This window comes from Mobula birostris, chromosome 3 (genome assembly GCF_030028105.1).
Source record: "Mobula birostris isolate sMobBir1 chromosome 3, sMobBir1.hap1, whole genome shotgun sequence".
Classification (NCBI taxonomy): Eukaryota; Metazoa; Chordata; class Chondrichthyes; order Myliobatiformes; family Myliobatidae; genus Mobula; species Mobula birostris.
This window is the reverse complement of record NC_092372.1, coordinates 44,185,756-44,207,159: the sequence shown is the minus strand read 5'-3', so window position 1 is coordinate 44,207,159 and position 21,404 is coordinate 44,185,756. Positions and strand designations below refer to the sequence as shown.

The 21,404-nt window shown below is 38.2% G+C and overlaps 1 protein-coding gene across 1 annotated transcript in view; it reads right to left on the bottom strand.

Annotated features, from left to right (window-relative positions):
- Nucleotides 1-13,234, bottom strand: part of map3k1 (mitogen-activated protein kinase kinase kinase 1, E3 ubiquitin protein ligase) — an 87,278-nt gene extending 74,044 nt beyond the window's left edge. Inside the window, exon 1 of the mRNA XM_072252547.1 lies at nt 12,541-13,234. Coding sequence (XP_072108648.1) covers nt 12,541-12,881 — 341 coding nt within the window. The 5' untranslated portion in view covers nt 12,882-13,234. The remainder of the gene's footprint in view (nt 1-12,540) is intronic.
- Nucleotides 13,235-21,404: the final 8,170 nt, after the last annotated feature.

Genomic DNA, 21,404 nt, shown 5'->3' with positions numbered 1-21,404 from the left:
CTGGAATGCACTGCCTGCAGATGTAGTGGAGGCATGTTGTAATGAGGCCTAGGGATAAAGGTATGAGAGAAATATTTGCAACGCTACAGAGGAAGAGCAGAAGGTGAAGCTAAAAAGTCTGAAAATATGATGGGCTGAATTATATGCATGAGAAAGAATGGCAGTCACTGTTCCATTAGAAATAAATGACCTATTAATCAATATCACTAGGAAGGTCTACAACACTGGAGAGTTTTAAAAAAACATTGTATGAAATAGGATTACAAGATCTTATCCCCATAAGGGAGCAGACAACAAAAAGCACATTCCCTCAGAATTGCACTAAAGTTGAAGAAATGACAAACATCTTATTTTCTACTTCTTGTCACCATCTGCACCATGTAAGCTGACAAATTTCAGAATATAACCATATCACTGATCCAAAATGAACAGAATGAAAAGGGCCCAGTAAAATGGAAAAGGCATGCATTGTATGTAAAGTTCAACTGAAGTATCACTTGCCACAAGAAATCAAACCCACAAAAATTATATTTCAAATCTCATCTCCATTGCACAATCCTGTCAAAACTCAAAATTTTAAACTCTCTAAATAGTATATTGCACTTAGAAATTAGATTTTTCCCATTTCTGACGAAACCAAATTTTTAAAAAGTCACACATGCTGTCAAAATGGGAGACACCTCCCTCTCCCTTGCCAGGGAGAGAGAACCTGCAGTTTGTCGAATGTTGGATGAAATGCGAAGCCTTTGGGGTAATTTTGGTCTGTGTCTTTGCTATTGCTCAGCACACGCTTGGGTTTGGTGACGGTACCAATGCACTTTTTTTTGCTGGTGGGGGGGGAGGGGGGGATTGTTGCTTGCTGCCGCTTACGCGGCGGGGGGACACAGCTTTGGAGTTCTCACGTTTAAATGTCGTTCATTCTTTGGGGCACTTCTCTGTTTTTGTGGATGTTTGTGAAAAAAAGTATTTCAGGATATATATTGTACACATTTCTCTAACATTAAATTCCATCTTTGAACCTTTGAAAATGGTTGTGACTGAATAGCAACTTGCAGTTCAGAATAATATAATCCTAGCCTTCCAAACCAACCACATTTTAAAACTAAATCTTCCATGGAATCTTTACTACTACTGTATCATCAACTGTGGGCAATGTGGACACAAAGGTCAGCACTAATACAGCTCTGACCCTCTAAAGATAACTCGCATGCAAAGTTACCATTTCTCCGCTTAAAACCATCTGATACAGGAACTCATCGAGCAACATCCTCTACTTCCACAGATGCTGCCTGAACCGACCTGCTAAGTTCTTCCAAAGTTTGTTTTGTTTTTATTCTGAGTGTAGGACCTGCAGCTTCATGTTTGCAGGTATACCACCCCAAGAACAAACAGCAAGAATATGCAATACCATATGACTATACAAAGCACAAGTTCATCATTTTATCCATTGTGTACATACCAGTTAAAAAGGAATCAATCTCATCACATATACCTACTCTAGGTTCATAATATCACAGGGTACAGCAAATCAAGTGTTATACTATGCACTCAAAATTTACTGATGGCCTCTGCTGCAACTATTTTCTCACGCAGTAAATTCCTAACCATAACCCCCTTCCAGACTGTGTTACATATTTCAAAGTTAGCCACTGATTTTGAAGCATTCAGAAATTAATGTTGTGTTAAGGTAAAATGTTTAAGTACAAATATTATTAAAAAATTTAGAGAAATGGATTTCCCCAGTACAAGAAAACTCAACAGGGAGACAAGCTCACGTACTGAACATTTCTCTTAAGAAAATCCAAGTCCCACAATTTTATGCAACTCACTAACCCAACTGCACTGTTTATTAAATTATTTTTAAAATGTTTAGTTTAATTGCAATATAATCAGTTGTTCAACTTCAGTCACACTAAACAGTCTGAACCAAACTCCAAAGTCAACTCATCTTTGAAATCAGAACAAGTTACAATTATGTGCCAACGTGACAGGAACAGAGACTCATCTGTTACACCCAGGGCAAATTCTGTCACACCACCTTCACATTTCTAGCAATCATAAACTTGCATTTTTGCTATAAACAAGAAGAGATATTGTTCTGACTAGCAACATCTATAAAACACGAAGCACAATTTAAATAATCAAAACAGCGCACTCTTAAAAAAATTAAACCTGTTTTAATTAAAAAAGCAACATCCTGCAATATTTAATAGAACCAGCAAAGCACAATTTAGCAGAGCAATATTTAAAGCAGCATACAGATGTGTAACTGCAATTATGATGAGCTTTGTCAAGAAAAACCACACCTGGAATACTTGACACATAAAGTGCTCTCAACACCGAAGAAAGAAGGTTCACGCCTTGGGAGAGCATCCAGCATTGACTTCTCCGGTTGACCTCTGGAATGATTGCAGCATCCTTTTAGATGCAATTGAATAAAATTTGTCTGAATTTCAGAGCTTTGTATTTCAGAATGAGAACCAAACTTATTAAAATTATACAAAGCAAATGATCTAGATGCTCATCCAGATGAATAACTTTTGAGAGAATTGTTATTTGAAAAATTAGAACCGTCAATATGGCACAAGACAGATGTACGCTGAAGTACAAGTCCAACCAAATCAGTAAGCTCATACAGCCACTTTCAAGCCTTTCAAATGCAATGAGTCTCTGATGAGAACCTGATCACTGCTGGACTTTTAATGGCTGCTGTTCCAGGAACTGTTCAAGTAGCTGTTAAAAGTTAACATGCCATTTATTGGATGAACATTTTTGACAATGAGTCACCTTGTTGCATACATCCTGTGTTATTGAAACGTTGTTTATTATCCTGTTGTTTGTAGCCGATAAGACCAATAGCATTCTTTCAGGCAACCACAACTACAGAGCTATTTAAGAACTATTAACAAGGCAAATCAAATACTTTTCAAAATTCAAAGTAAATTATCAGAGTACCAAATAAAACAATGAGATTCTTTTCCTGCGAGCATACTTAGCAAATCTATAGAAACATAGAAAACCCACAGCACAATACAGGCCCTTTGGCCCACAAAGCTGTGCTGCACATGTCCTTACCTTAGAAATTACCTAGGGTTACCCATAAAGAGCCCTTGAAGTGAGATTATCAGGTGTGGAAATAAAAGAAATAGAATGAGTGCAGCTATCTCCTTTTGCTCAAGGGCCTGATGGTTGAGAGGTAGTAGCTGTTCTTGAACCTGCTAGTGTAAGTCCTGAGGTACCTGTACCTTCTACCTGATGACACCACACCCTACACCACTACAATGAACAAGCCCAAGGTATTTCCAAAAGCAGGAACTGACCATTCCTACCCTCTTTTAATGCCAGATAGATTAGTTTTCATAATTGATCTGTGTTTTGGGAAAATATTTGCAATACCACACTGCTCACAAAAATCTGAAAATGACTCAGTACTGCTGCCAATACCATTTCACGCTCACCTCAGCATCCCATTTTATTTACATGAAAAGTCTTCAAATCATAAAAAGGAGAATAGGTTGAGAAATCAAATTTGTGCCAACCTCAAAGCTAAAACACCCACAAAAACATGCACATTGAATGGGCAAAGCTATTCACTTTCAAAAATGTAGGCAATGGACAATAATGTGCATACAGTAATTATTGTGTTAATCATAGTACAATTTCATTGCTTTTGTATTAGTTATATTAATGTGTAAACCATGACCAACTCCTTGTACTAATATTACTAAATTTAGCTCCTATACTGAAACTGGCATATACAGTCTTGGAAAACAGTTTCCTAAAACCAAGCTAAAAGGGAGATAGTATAGAATCAAAAATTCAGCAAAACATACAACTTTTTATTCCACAATTAAATACACCTCAACATAACTTTTCCTCTCAGACACAGTATCTCGAAGTAGCCATCTTGCACAATTTCAAACGTGACAGCATAAACGAAAAGTAGAGGATTGAACTTTCTGCAATGTTCCCATTTCCTTTCCTCTTACCGAATTCATTACTAAGTAGTGCAAAAGGTTATCAATGAACCCTCAAAGCATCCATGAAGAATTATTTGTTGAAATACTAAAATCTATGATCAAATTACAAATCTATCAATTTCATTTCTGGCAAGTTCATATAAATCAGCACTCTCTAACACTAAATAAACTTGACATTTTTGCTATATCAAAAAAGGAATCCATGCACCATTTTACACCCATGAAACATAAGAAAAGGAAACCATTTTAATGATACACTAACAAACTGGATCATTTTAAAAACTTATTTCTGCTGACTATCAACAGGGAATAGTGTGCTATCAGGAAGAGCTCTTATCAGATTTTTATCTTGATGGAAACACTGGAAACTGAAAATGTTGGGAGTCTGGATCAATACACACACTGGAGTAACTCAGGAGGATGGGCGAATAGCTTTACTTATTATACTACTGAAAATAATTTTCAGCCAACTTTTAAATATTTGATGCTTTCATTGGATTAGTTCTGTCGCGCTATCCAAACATTTCTCACTCATAGCTACATAAGTTTGGAATATCTTTTCCTTCCTTCAAGCAAACAAATGTAGTGTAATCGTCTCAAACAGAAATAAATTTCAGTTAAAGTGAAGCAGAATTAATATTTTGGGTCAGAATTTCATATTTAAAAAAAAAAGCAACACACAAAATGCTGGAGGAACTCAGCAAGACAGGCAGCATCTATACAGGGAAACAGACAGTTGATGTTTTGGGTTCAGTTACTCATTTCCTGTCCTGCTGAGGCCTGTCATTTGCCTATCCTCCAGAATTCCTCCAGCGTCTGTGTGCGTTGATCCAGACTTCAACATCTGCAGTCTCCCATGTTTCCATCAAGATAAAAATCTGATAAGAGCTCTTCCTGATATCACACTATTCCCTTTTGAGTCACCAGAAATAAGTTTTTAAAATAAGTTAGCAGGAAATAGCAGAGGATAAACAAATATTATAAATCTGTCAGGACATATACGAGAACTGTTTGTTAGCTTGCCTAGTACCTGTAAGAGTAGCAAAAATAACAAAAGAGCAGAGTGATAAAATTGTATACCTTAGAAAGGTTCCAGATAAATTAAGGGCATTAAGGCCTAATAAACCTCCTGCACCTGACATTTTCCACCCTAAGAAATAGATACATTGAATATCAAAGTTCACAAGGTTTGGAAAACATGCAAATGCAGCACTACTATTCAAGGGCGGGAGAGAGTTAACATAGCCTGGCTACCTAGTTCATATTGGACTTTACAAAATGTGTCAGCAAGCCGAGTTCGCTTAAAAAAAATTCCTAGGATTTAGGGTTGATTCCTCCATTACTCACTTGCAATAAAAACAAAAATTGTTAGTTGATTTCATTGCTCTGTGGGTGGCAAATGTGTGCAACATTGAGAGATTGCAGCAGTGGTACAGCAAGGGGGAAAACAGGCTAGAATGCAGCAGACAGGTAGAAGGAGTGGCCCAGGGCACAAAAAACAAATGTGGTGTTCTAAATGAATGTAATATCCCTTCTAGGCTCTAGGGCCTGGGTACCCAATTCCAAGCTCAACAGGACCCAACAAAAAACTGATGGCAGTGCTGCTGAATGATCATAACATCAACCAGTATTTTTGTTTCTTTTCACAGATACTGAAAAAGAATGCTGAATGTTGGAAAATATTTTATGTTTATTTAATTTCAGGTTAGCAGCCATATTTGACTTTGGAAGGCAAAGAGGACTTCGGCCTTCAAAGGAGACACCATATGGAAAAGAAAACTAAGGAAATTTACTTAAAAAAATTAAGTGTCCAGATGTAGTAATTATACAATAAAAACAGAAAATACTGAAAAAACAGGTAAGCCAGCATGTGTAGAAAAACAGATAATGCATTAAGTATTATTGCATTTCAAATTTATTTTAGTATCCAAACTACCACACTTCAGACAATTTGTAATAATCTAGGAATGCAAAAGTCTGAGGTAAACTTTAACAGGATTTTCAATTGTTCATTCTTTTTTAAATGCCAGAACTCAGAATGCTATTATAATCAATGTACCCATGAACCTATTAACAACGTCAAAATACATTTCTCTACACGACTTCCCTGTCCAGTTGTCCCTTGCTCTTATCCCTGTAAGTAGAACAAGTGTTACACCTGCCCCTACACTTCCTTACTCCCCACCATTCAGGGCCCCAAACAGTCCTTCCAGATGAGGCAGCACTTCACCTGCAAATCTGTCAGAGTCAGCTGCTGTATCTGGGTCTCCTCTACATTGAGGAGAGCAGACTTAAACTGGGGGACCACTTTGTCAAGCATCTCTGCTCCTTGATATAAAAGGTGGGAATTTCTCAGGGGCCACCAATTCTAATACTACTTCCTATTCTCATTCTGATATGCCAGTCCACGACCTGCTCTAGAGCCACAATGAGGCTATTCTCAGGTTGGAGGAGCAACAACTCATAATCCATCTGGGTCGGCCTCATGAAAATCAATTGCTCTACCTTCCAGCAATTTTTCCACCATCCTCCTTCCCTCTTTTTCTATTCTGGCTCCCTCTTACTCCTCTTCTCCTCACCACCCTCTGATGTCCCTCCTCCTTCCCTCTTCTCAGATTCCTTCTTCAGCCCTTTGCATTTTCTACCCATCATCTCCCTTCATTTCCCCCACTCCTGCACCCTCCCCCTGCGGCTGATTTCACCTATCAACTGCTAGGTTGTACTTCTTCCCTCCCCCATCTTCTTATTCTGCCTTCTTCCCCTTCCCTTTCTGTCCTCATGAGGAATCTTGGCTCAAATCGTCAACTGTTTATTCCTCTCCATGGACGCTGTTTGATCCCAAGTTCCTGCAGCATTTTGTATGCATTCTGGATTTCCGGCATCTGCAGAATCTCTTGTATTTATGCACTCAAACAGTTGTCAACTAAATTACATCCTTTTTTTAAACCAGAACACCCTTCATGAAAGCCTAATATAAGCTGCTGCTCATCAATAAAACAATCTAACCTTTCAATACAAGTAGTAAATAGCAGTCTGTTACAAAAAAAAGTATATTTATTTGTAAATGCTAACGTATATTTACTTGTGTGAAAAACAATCGAGCCACTTTGGTGATAAACTTCAAAACAGAGACAGGATATTTGGCCTCTCCAATCTGCTTCACAATTCAAAGAAATTGTGAACGCGAGACAATTCTCTACACTTGCATACCAATACCAGTATAATACTAAAGCTGGCAAATGCTAACAGAATTTGCAAGTATTGCAATAATTTGGAACAAAACAAAGTTCTACCAAGTTAAATGTGTTTCAAAATATGAAACTATAATCTAGCTTAATATATTATAGTTTAACTACTTGTAAAACTCAACTATAAGAGAAATTATGATCAAAGAACATCCACCATTGGGGAATTTATGAAGCAAATATTTGTTTCACATAACTATAATTAGCAGACTTTATCAAATCAGACAATAATAATAACTATTATCTTTACTTAAATTCAAAAATTTTGAAGTGGTGCTTGTAAGCAGTTTTGAGTACAGCTTTCAATTTTAGTCTGAACCCCCTTTTGGGCAGGCATGGACACAATGGCTGGAATTTTGACCACATATGTTGTAACCATGCTAAGTTTAACATAGCTTATATAATTTTTTTGGATTTAGAATTCTGGACAAAGTTATCTTGGCAGGACATTCTATTTGTGCCCCACAAATTACTTTGGAGCCTGCAAATTCTGTTAGCAGTATAGGTACCACACCAAAAAGATATTAAGTAAATTAGGAAAACTAGTATAGAGAATCTGATCATACATCAGCCATGCATCTTGAATGGCAGAACAGGCTTCAGGAGCTAAATTAAAATCATTCAGTTAATGGCTTCCAAAGAGGTAGAGCACAAATTCACTTGAAAGAACACGGGGTTAAATGACAGTTTGTATAAATGTGACTTGTATTCTTTAAATATATACCATTTGTGATTATCAAGTCACAATTTAACATTTTTTTCCTTTAGATTACCAACGCTCTTCCAGGAGTTCTCATTTCTAGAGTAATAATTGTATTTAAGATTTCATTGAAAAAAGTTACTGAAGTTGCTGGATGAAAGAACTTGGTAACAACCTTATCTAGCAAGTTTGGAATTTAATAGAGAAGACCGTGGGAACTACTTTCCCTCCTTTATCTCTATTAAAATATCAACAGTGATGATCAAGTTGAAGACAGCCCGCAATCACTGAATGTCCTCTCATTCTTGCATAAAGTTTGAATTTGATGGCCATGTTTCTTGTTAAGAGAATGCAGTAAACAGCCATCTCTGGAAGTTACACAGCAAAGCATCCAAACAACCACAATAGCAGATAATTTAACTATTCTGCTAATGGATTAGCATTAGTCCTCTGACAGACAGAGACATCTGTGATGTTGGTTCATAGAAGGCACTATCAACTTTACAAGTAAAAGGCACTTAATCACTACAGTTAGGTCCTAACTAGAGGTAAAACACCAGAAAACAGGTCTCAAGTAAATAAAAACCTTAATCACTTTTACATACAGAATATTCACTTCTACTGTCCACCTGACTACTACAAAATACAGATGAACTACTCACAAATTTCTGACATAGCCACACAATACTCACGAAATAACTTACAGCTTGTTGTATTACCCAAAATTTGGCAGTTTGTCAAATACACCAAAATGCCTGACACAACTTAGCACATTGAAAAGTGAGAAATATTACTACAAGCAGCTCACTATACCCTCTCTTATGGTAAATCTAGGAGAGGAAGTAAGGAATATGGGTGATAAAAAAAATCAGTCATAAAGAACGATAAGGTGCCAGAGGGCTAGCAGTCAAGGGAGAATATATCACCAAAAATATATTCCTTATCCAAAGTGAAGACGGAAGAAGCATTTTCCAGTTACTGGGGGTGGGGGGCTGTGGAATTAGAACTGTGGCCAAGAACAGCAAGAAGTGGGTTAGATCAAACATAACAGCAAGTACAAAAAGAGCTTCCCAAATTAATAGAATTGCATTTTGCCCCAGGACACTCACCACACATAAACACTGAAATAAGAAAATAAATCTATCTTATTTACAAGCAAAATTAAACACTTTAAATTTGCCATTAGCAAATTTTGAAAACCAAATTTTCCCATTTATACAATCAAAAACTGGAGATGCGAATTTGATGTAAACCAACTTTTCAGATTTCACCCACTGACTGAATGCAGCACACAATTATTAAATGCTGAGTCATACATGTTCTTACTACATTATGATCAACCTTTAGTTCTTTTATAATGAATGTACTATGGGGCCTGCAAGTCATGTTTAACTCTGGTGTAACTGCTCAACCTATTTTGAGGTATTAAAATCATCATATATGCTGATAATATGACACAAGGTTATTGTTTTGTAGCATTAGTTGCCATAGATTCAACACACTGATTCCAGAGATGAGAATTACCCCATTACTATATTCTCCAGAGATTAAAAAGAATGTAAGGCAATCTTACTGAAACCTCAAAATTCTCATACAAAATTTACAAGATAAATACAGACACAATTTCTTAAGCTGAGACGTGTAAAACTCAGGGTCACAGTCTTAATGCATCAGACTGAATTGAAATTCTTTTACCAACGGGGTAGTAGATGCTCTCATCTGCAGAGGCAGACTCAGTATATTTTGCACATTTAGTAATCCCATGTTCTTTTGATATAATGTATTAGAGTAGTTAATATTTCATACAGCACTGAAACAGGCCCTATAGCCTAACTCACTATGTGGCCATGGTGCCATCAAGCTAATCCCATTTACCTGTTTTGCCCATATACTCAAAACCCTTCCTATCCAAGTGCTGTACTTACCAATGTAGAAGATCAACTATGACCTCACAGGACAGCACAGAAAATTTTTTTTGAAATGCAAGAAACCCTGAGACCACCAGGCTTTTGACAAAACTAAACTATTTTCAAATTTATTGGTTTTGATTTATTTGTTTTCAAAAAAACTTCCACTTGACCCCTTCACCTTAACATCTCAGAACTTGACTTCTGTCCAAAATATTGTCCATCATCACAACAAGCGTCCCATTATTAAGTCATAGAGCGATACAGCAGGGAAACAGGCCCATCACCCCAATGAGACCCTGCTGATCCAGCTAGCATCAATTTCTTACATTCAGCCTATAACCTTCTAAGCCAGGAGTTCCCAAACTAGGTCCACAGACCCCTTGCTTATTTGACAATAGCATAAAAGAGACCGGGAATCCCAGCTCTAAATCCTGCTCCTTCATGTACCTATCCAAGTACTTCTTAAATGATACTATTGTACTTGCCTCAATTCCATATACCCACCACCCTGTAAGTGAAATACTGCCCCAAGGTGCCTTTTAAATCTTTCCCCTTTTCATTGTAAATCTATACCCACTAGTTTTGGACTCCCCTACCTTTAGCAAAGACTGTTAAGCATCCACCTTATCTATACCTTCCAAAATTTGAAATACATCTACAAGGTCATCCTTCATTTTACTGTACCTGTTTTCCAAGGACTAAAATTCTAAGCCGGCCAACCTCTCCTTATAACTCAGGCATTCTAATTCTGTCAACATCCTTGTAAAGGTTACTCGAAGGGTGGCCTTACAAATGATTTCTACAACTCCAACATAATGTCCCAACTCCATTATTCAATGTCCTGACTGACAAAGGTCAGCATGCTGAGTATCTTCCTCTCAACCCAGCTTAACTGTGACATTGCTTTCAATGAACTATGCACCTGTACTCCTTGGTCCCTCTGCTCCATTTTGTCCCTAGTGCCCTACCATTCATAGTGCAAGTCCTATGCTGGCTTGACTTTCTGACTCACCCCCACTTCTCCAACTGAAAAACACCCTCCTTTAATCCACACTTTACTCTTCCCAAGTGCTGCATTTTTCTAATATAACACTTGCTAATTTTGTGTCATCCACAAACTTGCTGATGAATCCCTACAGATCCACATCCAAATCATTCATAAAAGTAAATAACAAGGGTCCCAAGACCAACCCCTACAACACAGCACTTGTCACTGGCCTCCTTTCCAAGAAAGGACCTTCAACCACCACCCGCTGCTCTGAACCAGTTTTGAATCCACCTAACCAGCTTTCCCTGGATTCTATGGAATCTAAACTTCCAGACAGCTACCATGCAAGACCGTGTCAAAGGCTGTGCCCGTCAACAGACAGAAATTGGAACTACAATTTAAATTGGTTTGTGTACTGAGATACAGTGAAAAGGTTGACTTCCATACTGTTCATACAGATCAAATTTCATTGTATGGTGCATTAAGGTAGTAAAAGGTAAAATAATAACAGAATGCAAAATAAAGTGTTACAGAGAAACTGCAGTGCAGGGAGGTAATAAGGTGCAAGATCATAACAATGAGGTAAAAAGTCTTGCATTGGGGAACCATTCAATAGTATTTAAAATTGAAGTGCCTTGCTAAATCTGAAACATGTTTGCAAGTGGATGCAAAATATTGATTTAAAGAACATAGACATTAATCTGATATCACTTTACTAGTTAATACAATTCACTACCAATGGCAAGAGATTCTAGTATCCCAATCAAATAAAAAGCTGGCAATAAATTATTTAAATTCAAGACATTAAAAATTTCTATCAGAATGTTTCTATTGTTTAGCCAATTACGTTTGTCGTCATTAATGCTGTCATGTAGATAAGACGCCTCTTTATATTATCCCTTTTGCATCAGAATCGTTGTTTTAATGTCATATATCAAATGCACGATGCCAAAAGCATCAAAGATATACACGCACACACACTGCACAGTTCGGCACGTAGGTACAAATGTTAGGACGCCTAGTGTCTGAAAGGCAACACACCAGGGGAAAAATAAACGCGTGCCTCTGTTCACGTGCTACAAGCAATTTACTACGTTGAAGATATGTGGTATGAAACTAAAGCAGGCGTGTTAGAGAAGCAGCGTTTATGAACGTTAGATGATTTATCTTGAATTGTAAATTATTAATTTGTCCGTTAACTATCTGCAGCGGCTCGTAGTTGTCCTATGCAATGCTACTAAGTCTTGTTTGCATCCATGAGAAAGCGGCAGTAAACCCATACAACTTCAGCACCACGTTCGCTAACTTATCAAGTGAACTGAACTCCAAAGCGGAGCCACACACACAGAAGGGAGGAAGATTGCTCCACTGATCAAAGAAGATCATATGACAATGCAACAACCGACAACACATTCAAAATCTGGACAGGAAACTAGGCTTGGTAGGCACTTTTCGGGCAAAAACGATACGCACACGCAAAAAAATAAATAAAATCAGTCCTACGTACCAAAAAAAACCAACAACAAACCACACAGAGCCTCTGATGTTCAAAGCAGACAGATTACCTGTAGTTACGCCCAGGTTTAGGACACACTGTTTACATCGAAGTTGAATGTGGGACACCTGAGCAGCGCCGAACCCTGCCGCTTCTCCAAGCACAGCTACAGCACGTTCGCCCAACCCAGGACTATTACCTGAGCTGAGGGAGCCGCCTTACCTGAAAGGAGCGCCTATATCCATGAGGATAGCCCCGGCCGAGCCGCCATACGCTACCGTGGATCCTCCCGCGGTGTCCCCACTGAAGTGCGCGGGCTGCTCAGCGCTGGGCTCGGCCTGGGGACACGGGTCGCCACTCGACTCTTTCTCCACCGAAGCATCGAAGTCGACACTTTTGACTTTACGGAGGTGTTTCCTGTAAGAGGCGAACTGCCTCTGGGCAGAGCCTAGCTCTTCTTCCCTCGACTCGGCGCTCTTGCTGCTGCGACTGCCGGTCACCGTGTTGGTATCGGCGCTAAGAGCCGCCCGGCTTCCCGTCACCGTCCCCGCTGCGGCCGCCATTTTGTCCTGCTTCAGTTCATGGGCGCCAGTATAATGGAGCAATGGTTGGCCTCCTACAGTACAGCCGGGTGCTGCTCCACCTCACACCGGCCCAAAAACGCACACAGCTTTTGTTTCAGGAGGGCGAAACAATCTCTGCAGCTCCACAGTCGCACTCACATCCTCCCTCCTCGCACAAGCACTCGGGCTCCGGCTGTGCTCTTCAAAGCTGCCCGCGTCTCCCCCTGAGCCGGGTTTACCGTACGAGTTTATCAGCCGGCCTCAGCTGCATCTCTCTTCGTCCAGCCACGGGGCAGGACCCACCAACAAACTTCGAGTTCTCTAATTTTTTTCCTCTCACTCTCAAAAGTAAAAGGGGAGGAGCACCCTAGCTGCTTCATGATGTCGGGCCGTCCCCATCCCTTATATGGAGAAAGATCCCTATCCTTCTCTGGCCGCTAACCAACTTCCTACTCCACAGCGACAAGTTAGCTGGACGTAGGAATCAACGGCGGAGAGCATTCTGTGAGTTGGTCAGTCATTTCATTCATTCATCCATCCATGCGTTCGTCTAGATGCGTAGATGATAGATTCCCGCAGTAAATTCTAACACATATTTTTAATGAAGCTACAAAGTGTTGGAACTGCCCCGCAAGCTAAGCGAAGGTGAGAGAAAGAGAGTTATTCTTTCAGGTCAATAACTTTACACAGAGACAAACATTTTCAGTCGAGAAATCTGAGCTAGATTTTGACAAGCTATTTTGAGGAGGGAGAGATAACTTGATCATTTTGAATGGTCAGTTTGGAGAAGCTACAATTTTGGCATTCACAAGGTTATTTGATAGGAAACCCCCAAAGAAACAATGGGAACGATACAATTCATAGTTACAAGAGTATACATAACCATAGGAGGAGGACATCCTCGAATCTGCCCTGGCATAAAGTAATCTTTCTTGGCTGATCTAATGTCAAGTCTGTGACCGGTGGTGTTCCACAAGGATCAGTGCTGAGAGATCTGCTTATATATAAATTGGATTTCGCAAAATTTGGAATTGCAGATACTGAGGAAGATCGTCAAAGGATACAGCCGGATATAGATCAGTTCAAAAAAATGGACGGAGAAGTGTCAGATGCAGTTTAATTCGGGCGAGTGTGATGTGCTAAACGTTTGGAGGTCAAAGGCATGAGGAAAGTATACAGTGAACTGTGCAGTACCTGGGGAGAATTGATGTATCAAGGGATCTTGGAGTGCAAGATCCCTGAAAGCGGCAAAAGAAGTGGAAAGACAAGCTTTGCGTGTTCTGTTGGGACACTAACTATAAAAGTCAGTAAATCGTTTTGCAGTTGTATACAACTTTGGTTAAGCCATATTTAGAGGTTTATGTACTGTTCCGTTCCCTTTAAACCTTTGGGCAAATGCTCAATCATAGATACACTCTATGAGCAGCTCACTTGAATTATATTGCAGAAAATCTTTCATTATGCATTGGTACAATGCGTTGAAATAAGATCAACATTTTTTCCCAAGTAAAGTGCTTAAAGGTGAATGAATTTATTGTCAGCAGGGCTTATTTTAATTGGATAAACAAAATTTTTGTCCCAGAGTCACCTGCCATTAAGGAACAAATGGGCACAAAATCCATTCTGGGAATTCTATCATTTGTCAATTCTTGCTGTCCATATTAGTAGTTGAGAAAATGTATGAAACATAGTATACAATGGTACCAGTCTAGTCAGAGGAGCAAAAGAAACATTGTGGGCAGTGTTGGTATGACCAGCACTCAATTACCTTTAAATGAAATGACTTGCTAGGGCATTTCGGTCTGAAGTCACAGATTTGGTGGGATATTTAAGTGAGTCACATTGTTTCTTCCATAAGTTGCTAATTTGGTTGTTAAATTACTAAAAATAAAATTTTATTCCCGATAAAATCTAGATCGCCATGGTAGGATTTGAACTCCACTTTATCAGTCCAGGTCTTTAGATGGCCAATAGACTAATGTACTGTTGTCCAAATTCATCAGATTGATGCAAGATCTTGGATTTGACATATTTCTATAAACGTGTAGTGGAGAGTATATTGAGTGGCTGCATCACAGCCTGGTATGTAAACACCAAAGCCCTTGAATGAAAAATCGTACAAAAAGTAGTGGACATAACCCAGTATATCATGGGTAAAGCTCTCCCAACCATTGAGCACATCTACATTAAATGCTGTTGCAGGAACACAGCATCCATCAGCAGGGACCCCCACCATCCAAGACATGCACTCTTTTCATTACTGCCATCAGGAAGAAGGTACAAGAGCCTCAGGACTCACACCACAGGTTCAGGAACATTTACTACCCCTCAACCAACAGGCTTTTGAACCAAATGGGATAATTTCACTCCACTTACTTCATTATTGCAATGTTCCCACAACCAATGCACTCATTTTCAAGGACACTTCATCTCATGTTCTCTATTTATTGCTTAATTATTTTTATTATTATTATTATTATTTCATTCTTTTGTATTTGTAGTTTGTTGTCTTCTGCACTCTGGTTGAACGCCCTAGTTATTTTATAGATTTATTGATTTTGCCCACAAGAAAGTGAATCTCAGGGTTGTATATGGTGACATATATGTAATTTGATAATAAATTTACTTCGAACTTTGAAATCACAATTTGTCACAAAAAGTATGGAAGATTTAAACTTGTTTCCAAAAGAACATTGAATTGAATTGACTTTATTGCTTACATCCTTCATATACATGAGGAGTAAAAATCTTTATATTACATCTTTATATTACAACGTGCATTTTATAGTAATTTGTAAGTTATGTAAATTACATACAAAAATATAAGGGAATTGTTCAGTGAGGATTTAAAGGGCAGCAGGAGAAATATGGGTAAACTGGAATTGAGATACAAACTTGATAGTTACATAGTAAACTTATAGAATTGGAATAGTTATCAAAGTTCGAAGTAAATTTATGAGCAAAGTACATACATGTCACCATTTTCTACCCTGAGATTCATTTTCTTGTAGGCATTCACAGTAGATACATAGTAATACTATGGAAGCAATGAAAGTCTACACACAAAGACAGACCAACAATGTGCAAAGGAAGACAAGCTGTGCAAATATAAAATAAAACAAATAATAATAAGATTAAATATATAATCAAAAAAGAACATTGAGAACATGAGTTGTAAGGTCCTTAAAAGTGACTAGGTGACTCCAGAGATTGTGGATCAGTTCAGTGTTAATGTGAGTGAAGTTATCCATGTTAGTTCAGGAGCCTGATGGTTGAACGGTAATAACTGTTCCTAAACTTGATGGGGTGGAACGTAAGACTCTTGTACCTCCTTCCGGATGACAGCAGCAAGAAGACAGCATGACCTGTATGTCCTTGATGATGCTTTTTTTTTGTGGCTGTATTTCTTCTAAATGTGCTCAATGGCCGGGATGGCATTACCTCTGATGCACTGGGCTACAGTGAGTGTAGGGAGCTCTGGATAGATGTTGTACCTATTATGTCTGGCAGCTGCACTCTACTTCATAGGGTGGACAGGCATCACTGGTCCTCATCCATCTCCGAAATCTTTCATGTCTGCATCCAAATAGCACACCCTGGTACACCGCTTCAGCTGGCAGGTTAAACGATGTGAGGGGATGGTGTTAACATGGTACGACTGGGCAAAGGACCTTGTTGAAGAAGTCACCAGCTAGGGTGGATGAGTTCCCTGAAGAACTACAACAGCCATGTGTTCGAAACCATGGCAAGCATCCAAGTTGGAGGACATCGGGTGTAGTCTGGCCTGGAGAGGGATGGGCGCCCCTCCACGAAATAGCCCCTAGGACCCATACGTGGGTTGTGGGATCCGAACCTCCGTATCCACTACTTTTTGTCATCTTTTCCATTCATGGGCATTGACGCTTCCTTACCAGGTCGTCATGCAACCAATCAAGACACTCTCCCATGTGCATTTATAGAAGATGGCCTTTCAGTCAATAAAGTGCAGACCTTTTTGTAGAGCTAACCCATGTATTTAATTTACTCTACAAGTTGATATTTCTTAAAGTGCCTGTCCAAATTTCTTTCAAAAATGATCATTAATGTTGTGTTTGCACTGGCACAGAAACAAGAGAGTGGAAAGGGCTGATTTTACTAAGGCTTGTAAGATAGGGAAGAAGCAGCTGAATAATCAACGTACTAGTCAGGTCTTAGCTACTGCATTTTGTACTGCTGTTCTGAAGACAACCAGCTTTGGTTGTCACAGGATCTTATTAGGATCAGTTAAGCTTCTGAAATCACCCTGAGTAAAGGGCAATGTGCACTGTGCTTGTAGCAGGCCATGCAGAAGATTATGCTGCTGAGTCAGTGTATGTTTCAGTTATTTCTTTTTCTACTTTGTGGACTAAAAGCTTCTGGTTTACTTCTCTCAGCTCTGCAAGGGAACACTGGGCCTCACTTTCTATTGGTTTATTTCCTTTTTCCTGACTGCAGTCCTCAAGAGAGTAAATTAAAATGAAAGACTGTGGGCAGTTTTATCTGCCTAGCTGCCAGGCTTCTGGTTATTGGATAACTCTGCACCTTGTTATTTCACCACTAAATTCACTACTAAAGAAAATCTAAATAGAGAATATACTCCAGTTAGGCCGATTTCTTAGGAGGGTTTGAAAATAAGTGCTAGGTATTTCATTTAAATATGCAAGGTGAAATGCCTAATATTGTTAGCTAGCTTAAATATACAAATCATTATTGAACTTAGTATCAAATTAGACATCATTTAAACAAACTTAACACTTGGAGTAGTCCAATTTCCAGATAAAAATGCATCAAGCTAGAAAGAGAATGAAGCTAAGTTCATCTTGTCACATATTGATTTCATTTATGAAGAATAATTTAAGTCTAAAGGCAATTCTTCCGGCTTCAAGCCTTAAAAATGATAATGATGTCCAAAATTTTATGTGCCTGTCATGGAAAAATTAGACACAAGGATTTATATCAAAACATATAAAAATCTCCAATTATACTTTAAACATTAGAACCATAAAAGAAAAGAACTACGATATATTCTGTAGTGGATCTATTAGTTCTTTGTGTGCTTTATAATTTTGCCATTCACTTAGGATAACTGGTTGATCTTTGAGGGGAAACAGCACGTTTACAGACATAACAGGCTCAGAAACTTTGTGTCCTCTTCAGCAGAAGTGGAATGTGAGAATTGATAATAAGCTTGAGGAGAAAGTTAAGAAGTTTTACAATAGACCCTTTTCTGTAAAGGCTCTTCTCTTGTATGCCTTGCCAAAGCACAGGTGCAGAGGATACTAAAATCTTCTGCCTTCACATATTATAATTATGACAATTTATTTTCAGTGACCACTCATGTCCAGTTAGTACGTATAAAATTGATATGGAACTTGATGACAGAGATTGAATGCTCGAGCAGGTGTTGAGACTTAAATTGCAACTATCATAAAAAAGATACCAAATAATTACCATAATATACCTAACCTTACATTACCAAGTGGAAAATAATCAGTGGTTCATCTTCAGAGTGCTATCCCAAAATGCTTAGTAGATACTTTTCATGGCTGGGTGGAAACAGTATGAGTGATCTGTGAGCCTCTGAACAAGTGCACATGTTGTTTCTGTTTGGGCAGTTGAATTTGTCTGATAAGTTTGCCTGATCAGTTTGATGACAATAGGTAGTTTGAATAGTATTTGCTAATTTCCCAAATAAAATGGCTGCATAATTTGTGACCTTGATGATATAATTTTCACACAAATCTCTGTTAGTCATCTTTTTATAATTAGATTCTGAATCCAAATACTAGCCAGCTTTTACATTCAGTTATTCTAATGGCATTGAAATGTTCTGTTTGTCTAAATGCAGGCCATCTGAAACATCAACATGTGCAGTGTACAACTACAGTATATGTTTTGCTCCTTACCATTACTGTCAACTTTAGTTTTTTCCATTTAGAATATACTAGAATAATAACTTACCGTTACACCTTGTGAATGGGTGACAATGTTTATTTCAACCACAAAAGTCTCTAAAATGGCAGTAGACCTTTTACATGCATCTTTTCTTCCAGTTAATTTAAAAGCACTAATCCATCCACAGATTTGAATATTCGTAGTTTTTACAATGAAATTGGTTGCAGCAAAATAATGTGTAATAAAGAAGCAAAGGTCAGTAGTAAAGAAGCAAAGTTAAAAGTAGGTCAGAATACATTTATATGTGTAGGTAGGTCCGTAGAATTTCTGCTGGTATGTTCCTGTATTAATTTAAGGGCAAAGCTGCAACAACTTCAGAGAATATTATTTAATGTTTTCAAATGTTCACAAGGTTCAGGAGCATTTATTACCCTTCGACCATCAGGCTCCTGAACCGACGTGGATAACTTCACTCACTTCAACACTGAACTAATTCCACAATCTATGGGCTCACTTTCAAGGACTCTGTAGCTCATGTTTTTTTTTATTATTTATTCATCTTCCACAGTTTGTCTTCTTATGCACATTGGTTGTCCATCTTTGTGTGTCGTTTTTCATTGATTCTATTGTGTTTCTTTGTATTTACTGTGAATGCCCACAAGAAAATGAATCTCAGAGTAATATATGGTGACTTTTCTACCTTGATAATAAATTTACTTTGAACTTTGAATTATTTTCATCTATCATTCACTAAAAGTACAAGGGGCGATTGATAAGTTCGTGGCCTAAGGTAGAAGGAGTCAATTTTAGAAAACCTAGCACATTTATTTTTCAACATAGTCCCCTCCTACATTTACACACTTAGTCCAGCGGTCATGGAGCATACAGATCCCTTCTTTGTAGAAGTCGGGGTCGTGGACCTCCAGAAAGGGGTCCACAGCAGGGGTGATTAATAAGTTTGTGGCCTACGGTAGAAGGAGGTGAGTTATACAGCTCTCGTCACATGCACATGCAGTTCAACTCTTTGACTGATTATCAGAAAGCTTGAAGTTAATAACTCATCTCCCACAAACTTATCAATCACCCCTGCTGTGGACCACTTTCTGGAGGTCCAAGGCACCGACTTTTACAGAGAAAGGATCCTTATGCTCCACGACTGCTCGACTAAGTGTGTAAATGTAGGGGGGTGGGGGGACTATGTTGAAAAAGAAATGTGCTAGGTTTTCTAAAATTGACTCCTTCTACCCCAGGCCATCAACTTATCAATCACCCCTCGTATTTGGGGAAAATTGATTAATTAAGGAAATCCTATCACAAAATAAAAGAAATGCTTGAAAGTAAGGATATTACTGGATATAGAGAAATGAATTGGAAAAGGCATTATTTACTTCTATTATGACTAATGTTGGAGGACCACAGTGAATTGAGTGGCATACTCCTTAAAACTATGCAGCAATGGCAGTCGCACCAAAGCAGTACAACTATTCACCATTATGGAATTCACAGATCGCTACTCAAAAAATCCAAGCTGGAGGATTAGATTCACCCCTCCAAAAATTATGTGGGAACAATCAATAAAATTACTAAAGAAATAAATATAAAATGAAAAGGTAAAACATATTTTGTTTATTTTAATTTTTCAACTGCACAGATAATGTTTTTTTAAGCATGGTAGGTTTACTTTGTTGTCTAACAGTTTTTTTAACCCACTTACCTTTTCAAACAGAGTTTAAGTGCAAGCTGTAAACTTAAGCAACCCCTTAAAGGAATATCGCTAGATGTAAAACTTGAATTTTACAAAGGTTTGATGGTGGATACAAACGTTGTCCTATGGGGCATGGTACAGCATCTCTAATCCCTTGTGTCACCAAGTGCAGCTGCTGCTTACTTAAACAATATCCTCTGGAAACTGACAAGACAATCTCTTAAGTGCTCCCCCGCTGGCAACTAGCAGCTGCAAGTATTATCATTACTTCAGAGAAAAAAAACCATAGGATTGCTTCTGCATAACATAGTGTTCAATGGGAATTAGGATTTCACTTTAGGGGAAATCGTGACATGGATGTTATTCAAAAAACACAAATCCTCTGTAATGGTGGGGGGGTCAGTTGTAAATATTATGAGGATATGTAAATACTTTGAGATAATTAGAAACACAGATAAAGCTTGCATTATTAGTTTTCATTTGAGCACATTCACTTCTATTGCAGATGCCTAACCAATTGACTTCTTTTTTCAACCCTGAATAACTGTTCATTTCTGTATATTTTTAACAAGTCCTATGGTACTTCTGAAAAGAATTTTAAAGAATTAGTTTCATCTGTTTTTTTACCCTCTTTTTGAACATTTTGTTCTAAAGAATGGTATGTCTGGCTTTAATTAAAGAAATTGTCTTGGTAAGATTATTGAGCTTGCATATGGGTGATTTACATCAGTGCACATAGTCATAAACATTGGCTTTATTATTAAAATTATATATAACTTGTTCTGTGCTACATCGGTCCCACCAAGCAATCCTCACAATTAGTTTGAAGACAAAATATTCTTCTTAAAATTAAAAAAAAAGAGGTTGAGAACTGTTTATTTAACAATTTGAATTGTTAAGTGGAC